Source organism: Tenebrio molitor, chromosome 1, assembly GCF_963966145.1.
Source record: "Tenebrio molitor chromosome 1, icTenMoli1.1, whole genome shotgun sequence".
Lineage (NCBI taxonomy): Eukaryota > Metazoa > Arthropoda > Insecta > Coleoptera > Tenebrionidae > Tenebrio > Tenebrio molitor.
In genome coordinates, this window is record NC_091046.1 from 23,736,939 (window position 1) to 23,749,495 (window position 12,557).

Here is a 12,557-nt window from a genome sequence, read left to right on the forward strand (position 1 = left end):
ATGGGCAAGGGCCAAAATTTTCTGTTGTGATAAAAATGGAGCCTTGTCAAAAAAGTTACATTGTTATACTAAACAATAAATAAAGAAAATCAATATTCTCCTGGATAGAAATAAAATTGAGACTCGTTTGGTAAAAGTTGAGGGGGAAAAAATCTTGGAAAACTTTTGCGAACTCATTTATCAAACTAAAAAATCGGAATTCTTATAGGCCTTTAAATCACACTAAGAATGCTTAGTCTACATCTCATGTATTGCTCAAATTGCATGCCGTTATTGTGGTCAGTGCACAACCCCGATGTTCTTTTGTCTGTGTCCATTGACTGACTTGGATGTTTCCTGAAAAATGTATTCAGACTTTGCTTGCAGCATTTGAATATTTCCAGATTTCTAAGATCTGCCTCATAAAGTATGAATCAAATGTGGCATAAATATATTCGGTAAACTATTATCCAAGTGCTAGAATACCAATACACATCTGTGATGGTGTTAACATTGTTAACGAAACAGGTCTACTTGTGTATTGTGCATATTTTGGTTTTGGATTTAATATATTTTTGAAGATCTCGTTAAACAAATGATCTACAAGGTTTTTATATGACTTGTCGCAGTATAAATTCCATCTTTGTTCGTAGTGAAATAGCTTTTTTTTTGTTTATTTTTTCACTTTATGTATTTATGTTTTTTAATGTTGAAATAATTTTAAATAATAATATGTACAATATTTACAATTATCTATAGCACTCAGCAAGATCTGTTTGAAATGAACTTTTCATTTGGTGAACGTAGATACCGTGTGCATTAATTTGGCAAGAACATTATGTATCTACTTCGATCGAAAGTAATGTATTATTACGTGCACGTTATGTTGCATGCTAGAAATATTTTAACATTGAATATATGGTTCATTTTTATTGGGGCAACTTCTTTTTATACTTTGTTATGTTGTACCTAAATTTTTATATGGGGTGCTTTATGTTTGTGGCTGTGGGTCGAAGATATAAGGACACGAAGCATTATTATAAGAATACCAGGGCTTATATTATAATAAATTAAGTAATTGTAATTTCAGGAAACATTATGACGAGTCACAACATATAAAATAGTGTTAACCAAATTTAAATTTCATGTCTAGCCGACAAATTTTTAATATGTAATATTTTCTTATACATATATTATAATAATACTACTTTGCGTCCCACTGTTATTCATAAAAAAAATCGACGAGTCTAATATATGTTAATGTTTTGCAGGCAATCTACAAAATGGTAGGGTCAGTCATGAAAATGCCCGAAGATGAGAGTACGCCCGAGAAACGTACAGATAAAATCTTCCGTCAAATGGATCGTAACAAAGATGGTAAATTAAGCTTGGAGGAATTTATTGAAGGAGCTAAAAGCGATCCCTCCATCGTAAGACTCCTACAATGCGACCCTCAAGCGCAGTAGCCTAAGACCGTGTTAGTTTTGATAACAGGTCCTCAAAGACTCTTTATCTTAAGTTGTATACATCAACCATTCTTGTGTGATCGCGGGGTTACCGCGTTGACGTCCCGGTCATAATAATGAAAATTAAAAAAGTAATGGGTTCGTTTACGTAGAATTGACGGAGTGAGGTAATACAGGATTATTCGCGAGAGGAGTGCTTCTGAACTTTTTGTTGCCGCAACCAACAATGCCATTGGGAGTAACTACTATGTCAAATATGTTATTGCTTTTAAATTAGAAATCAAAATAAGTTGGATAGATTTGTCGAGTTGGCAGATAACCTATATTTAATCATAATTCAGCAAATAAATTAACAAATTAAGTTAATGCAAAAGTGTTCGAAGTGTTTACCATTGGCTTGTAAACATCCGCAGCGGCGACAGGATTCTTTCCACACTCTCCATAAATGAGGATGATCATGTCAGTCTTTTCGTTGTTATTGTAAAAAATACATTTTTGATGACAAAGATGTTTTACTTTAAATTCAGAGATACAAGACTAAAAGCCATCGTGGATTCAGTTATAATTATTTTCTAAATTTGAAATAAAGAAATTGTTGCATATGTATAATGGGATGCGACAAAATCAGAAATACTCGTAAATAATCCTGTATACGACTGATGATTTTTTCGGAGTGTTGAATAATTCTATGTAAATGAAACCAAGTGGTCAAATACGTCATGTCATGTTCCCATTGAACCGCGGATTGTTATGCTCACCCTCGCATAGGTTTAGTAACAGAATATTTAATCCTAATTTAATTTAGAAGTAACTTTTAAGTAAATTTTTAAGCAGAACTACCAACTTGAAAAATTTCTATGGTGAATTATTATTGTATAACTTATAATACTGCAATTGATAATATCTCAAGTACTCTATAATTAATATCCAAATATATCAATTGAATGTTACTGTTTTCAAAGTTTTTATGTGATTCGAGAGACGTTGAATGTAGATGGTATATTTTATTGTAATGTTCTAATGTTATCTCGATGGTAATTGGTGCTTAATCTTCGAGCATGACGAACTTCGACCGTAATTAGTTATCATTAACTATCCTATAAGGTCGATGGTTTTCCGCTCGTTTTCACCTGCCGCGTTATTATTACGAATCTCGTTTCATTTATTTATACATCTCGTTCTGCACTTACTTTGACTTGAATTGGATGTGTTCGAAAACTAGATATTACTATTGATAGAAATCATGCGTCAAATTGAGGCCTAACAAAACCATTAATGCAATAGTTCTAGTCGTCTTCAATAATGACAGTTAGTTTTGTACTACGGCCCTTCCAAGGACCGTTGCACAAATAAGTGCAAGCACACCGAACATGTCTTGATCTTCCCATGTCTTGCGCGAATTGTGGTTTTGATTATCAATACTACTTGTCTAATATATCAAAATAAATTTGCTGATGCATTAATCAATTTATGTTTTTATTCGTCGCTTATCCTAATGTTTCCATAGTTTTTAAAAAGAAGCACTGAAATTGGAGAGTTTCTCTCATCTGAATTTTAAGTTATATTTTGATTTGATGGTTAGAAATATAACAAGAGCACTGTTACGTTTTAAATTTCATTTTAAAAATTTAGTTCACCAAGAGTCGTTCAAACACTGCTCGCAAGATTCAGAATCGTGTTTCCCGAACCCCACACGAGAGGCACGAAGAACGAGGACGAAAAAGATGCGTGTAGGAGTGCCGAACCGAAGAAGAGAGCGGTGTACGTATAGTTGTCGCGGAAAGGAGCAAAAGGGTGGTGGTGAAGTTCGTCCGAGAGTTGAGACCAGCGGATACTACGGGGTGATCAAGAAGGACTGTTTAAGGCTCGCGTTTACCTGAGTTTGAAACGGTCGAAAAAGTGGATTTTCGATCACGTTTTTTGAGAAAACAGTACGAGATGAACGTTTTCTCTTTTTACTACATAAATTATGAACATTTCTATTAGTGAACTATGAAGAGAAAAATATAATTTTGTTTTGACGAGTTTGTTAAAAAACCACAAATAAAATGCTCTGCTTGGAAGCTGTGTAGGCAAAATGAAAAGAGATATCGAAAATATCTCACGTCATTCACTAGATATTGTTATGAATGTGACGCAGACGAAAAGTGGTGTTTCCTACTTGAATATTAGTTGAAAAAAACGAAAAAAATGAAGTCATTTCTCAACGTTAAAATTTCAAAATAAACCGATAATATTCAATTATTCACCGAAGGGACACAAGATGAAACCAACCGTTTCATTGTAATTTTACCTTAAAAATATTTTACCATAAGGGTCATTTTTGTCTCATTCATAATTCTTGACAAATCAGGTACCAAACTTCAAAAATTATAATTTTTGTATGCACTCTCGATCATAACTGACGACATTTGTAATTGATTCTTTTGTTGGTTTGTTCCCAGGATGGAAATAAATCAATTGAAAAAATGTTTTTGGAAAATTTGGAGAAAAATCTGGAAAAACGCATTCCACCCTAAATTAAAATTACATCCGTTTTTACTTTTGTATTGATTCGCGATGTGTCCAACAAATGTAGTTGTTTTATTTCTATACCAATTTATTTCGCTATCGGATTTTTCACTTGAACATCGATCTTGCAATCGAAATGTAAATAAAACACCTTGAGATTCATTGTGATTTCAAATTTAATGGAAGAAAATAAATCATCATCACAAACTAATTTGCTGAAATTTGTATTGGAGAAGTCTGTCGGGTCAGCTAATAAATAATAAAATGGAATGAAACAACAGTTTGCAGTGCAGCCAATTCAGATTTGGCATTGTAGGACTTGTCTTTCCAACACAAAATTTTATCTCTGTATTTAGGTACGGAACAGGACGGGCGTATCCGAGTTCCTCCCGGTGGTCACTTCTTTACCTGGATAACCCTTTTTAACGGACTAGTTCCTCCCGAGGTTATCGGGGATCACTCGATAGGTAGTCAACGGGTGGTAGCCGGACTAGATTATAATGACGAGTATTTTGCTTGAAATTGGCAATAAATACACTGATGAGAGGGAGAAACAATTTTATTTACAAGGGTAAATTAAAATGACATACGGCATTTACAAATTGTACTCTATTTATGTACATGATATGAGTATACAGTGAGTTTTTTTAAGACTGGCCATAGGGTTTTACATTTCCAACGTATACGGTTATCACATATTACATAACTTTCTGGCTTGACGAAATTTTGCACTATTCACTACAAGTTTGCCTTTTTCACTCAGTTTCCATGGTGACGCTTTTAAAGAAATAATTAAACTAAAAATGTTACTTTGAAATGGGCCTATTTATAAGTGAGATTTACCCCTGCATCCCACCAAAAAAGAGATGGTTTTAATCATTGGTCGCAAGAAGTACCTATGTCTTCTTATAAAGAAATATTTAATTTAATATTTTAGGAAAGACAATGTAATTCCTAATTACCCCATCATTCTTATCACCAGTGTTAATCCCTTACCGTTCACTACCTGCTACAAGACCTGAAAATTTCTGACCGCCGGGAGGAACTCCGCTGCCGCCAACAGGACAGGATCGTAATCCTCTACCCCCTACTGAGCGTCTGTGACTAATTCAAGGTACCTGCGTCTCTCGGTTTGTTTGACCCGTTTGACCAAAATATAAATTTGTAAATAGAGGACCCACTGTACATCAAGTTCGAAATTTCTTTCAGGTAAACGCGAGCCTTAAGGCTGTTGCCTAGTGGTTGGCCAAGCAATGGTAAAGCGCGCTAAACGGATTTTAATTATTTTTCCACAGTTTTATGTTTGAAGCTATGGTGACTATATTTTTTGTTAAACATTAACGTATCTCACGGGGCTACTGTCTCAGTTTTTTGAAAAATCGCTTCATTCTTTAAAAAAAAAATTAATAACGTTTTTCAGTAATTTTCCTTATTTTTGCCCAATTTTTCATTTAGAGACTATTTAAAAAGTGCACTGGATTCAGAAGAACGTATCTGATGGGGCTACTGTCTCAGTTTTTGGAAAAACAAATTAGATTGGAAGCAAAAAAATAAACAAAAGCCTCAACAAAACGCGTAAAATTCGGTTATTAGGCAGTTCACTATACTTCTCAACTACCTGCATCCCCTGGAGGTCGTAAACTCGGGTTGACATAATCACTACTTAACGCCCGCAATGTAACTTTTGTTGGGAAAATACTTGCACTGGGCTCACGGGAACACCCCCGGGGCAGGGTTGGAGATCGTACAGGTAGCTGAAAATGTTGAATTTCCTGCAAATCTAAGGTTTCCAAAACCAATCGTATCCTGTGCAGACGAGCGTTATCATTCACATATCGAGAATATCCTTAACTTTTTTGGGGCAGTGTATTATTATTAGAACTGTACCTACTCATAGGACATGTGTGAATAATAATACCGGGACATTTTTTTAACATTGAACATAGCCCATACTTATTCCCTATGTTCAGTTTTAAAAAACACAGGTCAATGCATGTATGTAATCACGTAACCAAGGTAACGAAAATAAGTACTTGACAGTTTAACAAAATGGTCAAGTTGTTTGAAGAAGAAATACACATAATGCAGTTATTCTATGCCAATTAGAGCATTAGAAATGTGCGTGACATTTCCAATGCAACACATGATAGACCAATTCCATCAATCGGAACAATTTTTAACATTATTTCAAAATCTTTGGTGTTCGGTATAGTTGGTTGCATAGCAACTCACAATTCATTGATCTGTGTTTTTTTAAATTAAACATAGGGAATAAGTTAGTATGGACTATGTTCAGAGTTAAAAAAATGTCCCGGTATATTATGTTATGAGGAGCAAAAATGAAGTTTTATGTGCTGCGGCTGGTAGATTGGCTGCCGAACGCAGTGAATAACGTATACTATTTTTTCTTCAAACCTTCATAACAAATTATTTAAGACCTGTTAAGAATCCACTTAGGAATTAAAAAATGATTTAGCTAGTTTACTTTACTGCCGCTCATCAGCGGAGATAATAACTTTATCTGCCGCTCTCAGCGGAGATAGTAACTTTATCTGCCGCTCGTCAGCTCGTTAGATGCCATGACAATGAAGTGACACTTTAGCATTATCAATGCAGCAGGATAATGTCATAATTTACGGACGTTTGAAGAAAAACTACTTTTACCTAACTTTACGTGAAAGCTTCATTCTTCCGGCTACCGAGCAGGTCGTCACCACCCTCCCTCCTCAGGGATTGCACTTTCGAGCTACCACCAGAAGATCTCGAACATGGACCTAGTACATCAGGACGGAGACGGAGCATTCCCTATACCATCAATGCTTTAGATGCGGTAATATATGATGCGGTACCAGTCGGCCAGTCTCTAGTACCACTGTATGACTCTTCTCAAACTACACGCCAGCGTTAGTGACACTGTTGGTTCTCTGTTCGGATCTTTCCAGTAGCGTGCTCAAGAAGGGTAATTTGGGGAATTTGGGCATTTCAGCTATTTTAGTGTCGGCTTTATGTTTCGGTGTGAATTTTCTCCGTGTCTGGGTGTTGTTTTTGTTGTTATTGTTGAACTTTTTGTAATTCCGAAGAATTGCAAAGTACCATGCCAATTTTACTACGCCTCTGGAAAGGCACATGCTGCGCTCTGGATTTAGTACCACTTTATTGCAATACGCATTTACACTTTTTTCAAATAGCGCTCCCTCCTGTTAATACTACCTCCATGATCTCGACCGAAGTCAAAGAAAAAGAAAATCGGGAGTTTCTCTCAACGAGAACAAGGAGCAAAAAAAATAGTAACAGTACCTTCTTGGATTCTTGATTTAGGTAATTTTTAAATACCAAAACACAATGTATCCTTTGTAAAATGTAGTTTGGGTTGCATTTTTACCTGCTCAGGCTCGTCATCGTACGTGAATAAACCTATATACACTCCTCCCTCCTCCTTCACTTTGAAAAATGTGAAAATAGTTGATAGTTGTAAATAAATCACAACAAATCAATTCTTATTCGGGAGTGTTTTAAACTGCAATAAGAGTTTTATAAAAAAAAAAACATATTCAATAATTAAAAAAAAAGAAAAAGTGTCACAACTGCCTCTACAAAATAAACTAGAGAAAATGGCTCAGTACCGGATATTTCCACCTCTAGCGTGAATGACGGCTTCACACCGTCTACTCATGCTGTTAATAGTGGACAGGACATCTGCCTGGTTCAGATTGTCCCAACAAGTTCACCCAGCATAGCTGGAGGTGGTTGAAGAGCCCGGACTCGCCGCTCCATGATGTCCCACACATTTTCGATCGGATTAAGGTCCTGACTCCTTGCTGGTCATTGCATATTTTTTTTTGGCTTTGTTTGTGAAAAATTATCAAAACATTATGAAATGTACTGTTACGACCTAAAAGGTGTAGCATTATAAAACGCCACGAATTTATTTCGGCCGGTGTAGAAGGCCCCAGAGGTTCTACAAGCGCTTGCAGGATTCACGACCTAATTTCTTTATTTTATATCGCCAATTGTTTCATCAAGCTTACTGATTAAGTGATTACCCCCAGGAATTATAATTATTAATTTTAGTTATTGCCCGTCATTAAGCCTTGTAAGCTTTTCTTATAATTTTCTTAAAATTTTCTAATAATTTTTTTGTAAATATTATTAGTTGACAATACTCTATTCAAATTTTTTTTATTTGAATAATTATAATTACTTTTCAACTTTTCTCATTAAAGAACGTGATTTTATTTTTCATTCAAATCTGTTTTTTTTTTATTGTGTCGAGAATTCGAAGCCCTTGTTCCGGCAACTGAGCAAGGCCATCAGTGACTCCATCATTTAGTTCCCTGGCGCCCATTGTAAACCCACTCCAGAGCTCCCGAACAAAAACCTGAGCCCGGAAAAGTTACTGGTCCATTTAGGCTTAGGGTCACAAAGGCCGGCCACAAACAATTTCCCGGTTGTACAGATCAGGGAACGGGACAGAAGAGAACAACACACAAAATCTCGTGGAAAATGGACATTTATTGTCTCCTGATACAGATTGGCTTGCCTAACTCAGGCACCTCGCAGTGTGCAACTCGGGTGTTGTACGGTCCACTCCGAACTCTACAGCGGTGGTCAGCAAATCCGGTGATTCAGCGGTGGCCGAAAGGTGGTCTGGGGGGTCCGTACAAATTCGTTCGCAGGGTGTTGTGGCAGCCTGGCGCGGAGCTCTGGTGGAGACGGGGCTCGCCTCCTCCCTGGCTGGTGCGGGGATCCACGAGGTGGTGCGGTGCTGGTGGTTCGGCCAAATTTAGAGATCTTCGAACTGAAGAGGAGGCTGAGATAAAACCGGATCGAACTTCTTTCGGCCATCCCTTTTTTTGTTATTGTACTCTTAGAATTTCAATTATTTATGTTATTGTCGATTCCAGCGTCAGATTTGTGCTTTGGCGAGTTGCTGTAAGTTTTTGTAAATATAGGAGAGCTCCTCGACTATCACCATCTCGGAATATTATTGTGTTTCCGCTCCCTCAGGTTTTTGATACCACGGACACGACGTTCTTCGGGCTGCTGCGCTAACACAACGCGTTAATTTGATTCTTTCCGCCTTAGGCGGTGCGAGGAAAAATTTTAACGTTATGTTTTAAGAAAAATTATTATTGGTACGATAAAAAATCAGTTATTCTGTCAAGAGAAAAGTCCAAGAAGATATTTCTGCCAAACCAGGATACTAAGCGCAGTTGGTGGTAGTAAAGTTCAGTCCAGGTAGAGAAAATTTCTTGAGCACAGTTCGAGTGTTGGATTAAGGCTCTACTTAATGGGTTTTGTGCGCAGTTCAGTTGCCTCGGTCGCTATCGTTCTTCCCCCCCCAAACAATTATCGTGGACTGGTAAACAACCCTTACCGTTCTCCATACTTAATATATTGTAACGTAAAACGTAGGTCTATAAGGTTGGTCCCCGTATAGCCCAGTAGTGATTACTTTTAGAAATTGCAGGTAAAATGTTTTCTTTCTAACTAGCCGACATAACGGGTGTTTTTTTTTAATTTGGCGTCGAGATAGGCGTTGAATTGTCGATTGTGAACGCACTATACAGGTTACGGATCACGGATTAGCTATTTAATCTTACGCTTTTACACGAGTGGTGCGCTCTCAATCGACTCTCCAACGCCTACTTCGAAGCCGAATTTAAAAAAAAACACCTTTATACCTACCTACTTATTTTAGGAATCGCCACTTAGCATAAAAGGTAAAGAATAATTACTGGGTGCCTCCATACCAATTTTTTCTTCAATGTAAATGAACGAAATTCCTTCACATTTTTGTCGTTTTTTCAGATATCTGATTTTTTTGGAAGCACGGTGATGGCACCAAATGCTTTAAAATTCAATTTTCGAGGGCCCCATACTTTTTTTTTGTTAATTTCGAATTAGGTTTTAGTGTTACTTCTTCCTCCATAGTCCTCAAATTGCAATTTATTTTATTGTTATTTATAACGAAATGGAAAAAAAAAGTATGGGGCCCTAGAGCAAAGACGTATCTTTCAAATAAAAAAGGACCTTGCCTTCATTTGTTGTGGTTTTAAAGATATGGATGTTTAAAAACCACCGTTTTTCAACCATTTCAAATCAGGTAAATCCCACCCTTAAACATCCTTTCGCCGTGTCAGATCTGTATTTTCTCGTAATTTGTTCAATAACCAATTACAATAATTAATTTTAGGTTCGTAATCACCTTTTGTAAGGCTTATACACTCCGAGGGTGGTAACCATCGCTAATTAATATTTCGTGCACTGTTGTATTTATGTTCAACATTTGTGCGATACCTCTAGTATCAGAATACTTACTTATTTTTCTCTTAATCTCTGACTGATTTGTTGAAAAAATTCTTATGCGGATTGATTCTATAGACTGGAGTAAATTTCATCATAATCGACAACGGCTTGTCTGAAATTAATTGCTAATAATCTCCGTTATCGTACGTAGGTCAGCTGCACGTCTGTTAGCTAGATTTCCGGTTTGCTGTTCAGGGACGTTAAACATTATCAAATTTCTTTCCCTTTGCTGTCGATCCGTTATCTCGCCAATTATTTTTTCTGCTTCGTCTGAATTCTTTTCTTGTTTTAGCTGGATAATCTCATCTTGCAAAGATTTAATAAGAGCCTCTAGTCGTTTTATGGCATCAACAAATGACGTGTATTCCGTATTCTTCTTCTCAGGACAGTTCTCACACTTATAGACCACACCTGGTATATCGCGGAACGCACTCAGTTGTTCCCTTGGAAGCGATAAACACTTTGCATGATAAAAGCATGAAGAAAAACCACACTGCACTCTAGGCGATTTTGACCCCAACTGATGATCACATATCTTGCAAGAACTCATATTTCTTGAAAACTGGCCGATTATGATTACAAACGTTTAACAACAACGTAGTCTTTCACCAATTTCACTGACTTTTACAATAATTATAATTTTTCTCTTTCTTTTCTACTGGAAACGTTAAAAATGCACGGAGAGAATTTTCAGCGAGTACATTCGCCACACTTCATTCACATTCACGTGAATGGGCGTAACACAAATAATGTAGTCGAGTAGAAATTGATGATGATACCATGAGCGAAGTGTAAAATTAGGGGCTAGAAAAGTGTAAAAAAAATATTCGATTAAAAAAAGATCAATATGTAAAAAATGTTCTATTGGTGATTACATTTATTACGTGGACTTCCATTACACCCGGTATATCATTCAGAGTAGAAGGTCTTTTTGTGCTTCGCCCAGTTGCCGACCTCGACTTCGTCTTGGTCTTCAATCTCTGGGCTTAGCACAAAAAGATTAACTTCTACTCTTAATGATATAATCTACTATTTCATGTGTCTTCACTACTGTTCGTCGCGTGCTCTGTCCGCAGGCGGATCGTCGGATGCTCGCAACGTGTTCGTTGCATCAATTTTTCGACGAACATACAGCAAATATTACATTACAGGCTCGGCTCGCGTAGTCTATATGCACCCTAAGGAGGGCAGATTTGAACAATAATGTGAACCACATTTTCTTCATGTTGCTGAATTAAGTACACTCTCCACAACAATTATCGCATAACGTTGTGTTTATACCTACATGTAAAATTTGAACTTTAACTTAATTTTTTTTCTGTGTTATCCTTCCGAGAATGGAATTGTATAGATCCAACCAACAACCCTCAGTGCTTGAGGTGGTCATAACGTCCGATGATAGTTCCATAGCCAATTTGGAGTATCTTAACCCGATTGGCAAATCGGATCATGTAACTCTGATGGCAGATATGCAACTCTGCCACACTCCTCGAGCGAGAACTGTTTTGTTTCAGAGGACCATAATAGATTTTGAAGCACTAAACAAACGATTAACTCAAATTGATTGGAAGTCACTCCTTTCGGACGTTTCAGTCTCTCGCAACTGGGATCATTTCAAGACGGCACTATCCGACGCTGTTTCACAAAGCACCTCTACTTCTTTGCTGAAGAAATCCTCCTCCAAGCCATGGATCAACGGCAGAATTTTAGGTCAGGTCCGGAAAAAGCGTTCTTTGTGGCGTGTTTTCAAAAGATCTGGTTCTGCGACTGATTATGAAGCCCATAGAGCTTTTTCAAACCATCTTTCATCTGTCATTCGGGAGGCCAGGCTTGAATACGAGAAAGGTATCGCTGATGACAAAGACCCTAAACGCCTCTATAAGCATATCCGCACAAAGCTATCTGGACCAGTTAAGACTATTCATGTTAAGGACGCTTCAGGCTTAGTGGTAGATAGCAACAATGGAGTTGCAGATGTATTCGCTGAAACTTTCTCCAAAGTATTTATAACAGAACCACCTCTTGCAGCGTCTACCCTTTCTGGCAACTGCAACCCTAACTGTATAACTGACATTATTTTCTCCAGGGATACAGTTCTGGAAAAATTTAAAAAACTGAAAACTTCCAAGTCTTCTGGTCCAGATTTCATCACTGCCAACGTTCTAAAGAACTGCGCGGAGCCCTTGTCCACCCCCGCCTCAGATTTGATGCAGCAATCATTTAAGTCAGGCTGTATTCCAACTGACTGGAAAACAGCGATTGTACGCCCCATTTTTAAAAAAGGCGACAAAT

General features: G+C 37.1%; 1 protein-coding gene across 2 annotated transcripts in view; it reads left to right on the forward strand.

Annotated features, from left to right (window-relative positions):
* The window catches only part of Nca (neurocalcin homolog), a 101,475-nt gene extending 98,563 nt beyond the window's left edge, over nucleotides 1-2,912 (forward strand). For both annotated transcript variants that reach the window (XM_069038030.1, XM_069038037.1), the window contains exon 4: nucleotides 1,251-2,912. In XM_069038030.1, the coding sequence (XP_068894131.1) occupies nucleotides 1,251-1,445 (195 nt within the window). In that variant the 3' untranslated portion in view covers nucleotides 1,446-2,912. The remainder of the gene's footprint in view (nucleotides 1-1,250) is intronic.
* Nucleotides 2,913-12,557: the final 9,645 nt, after the last annotated feature.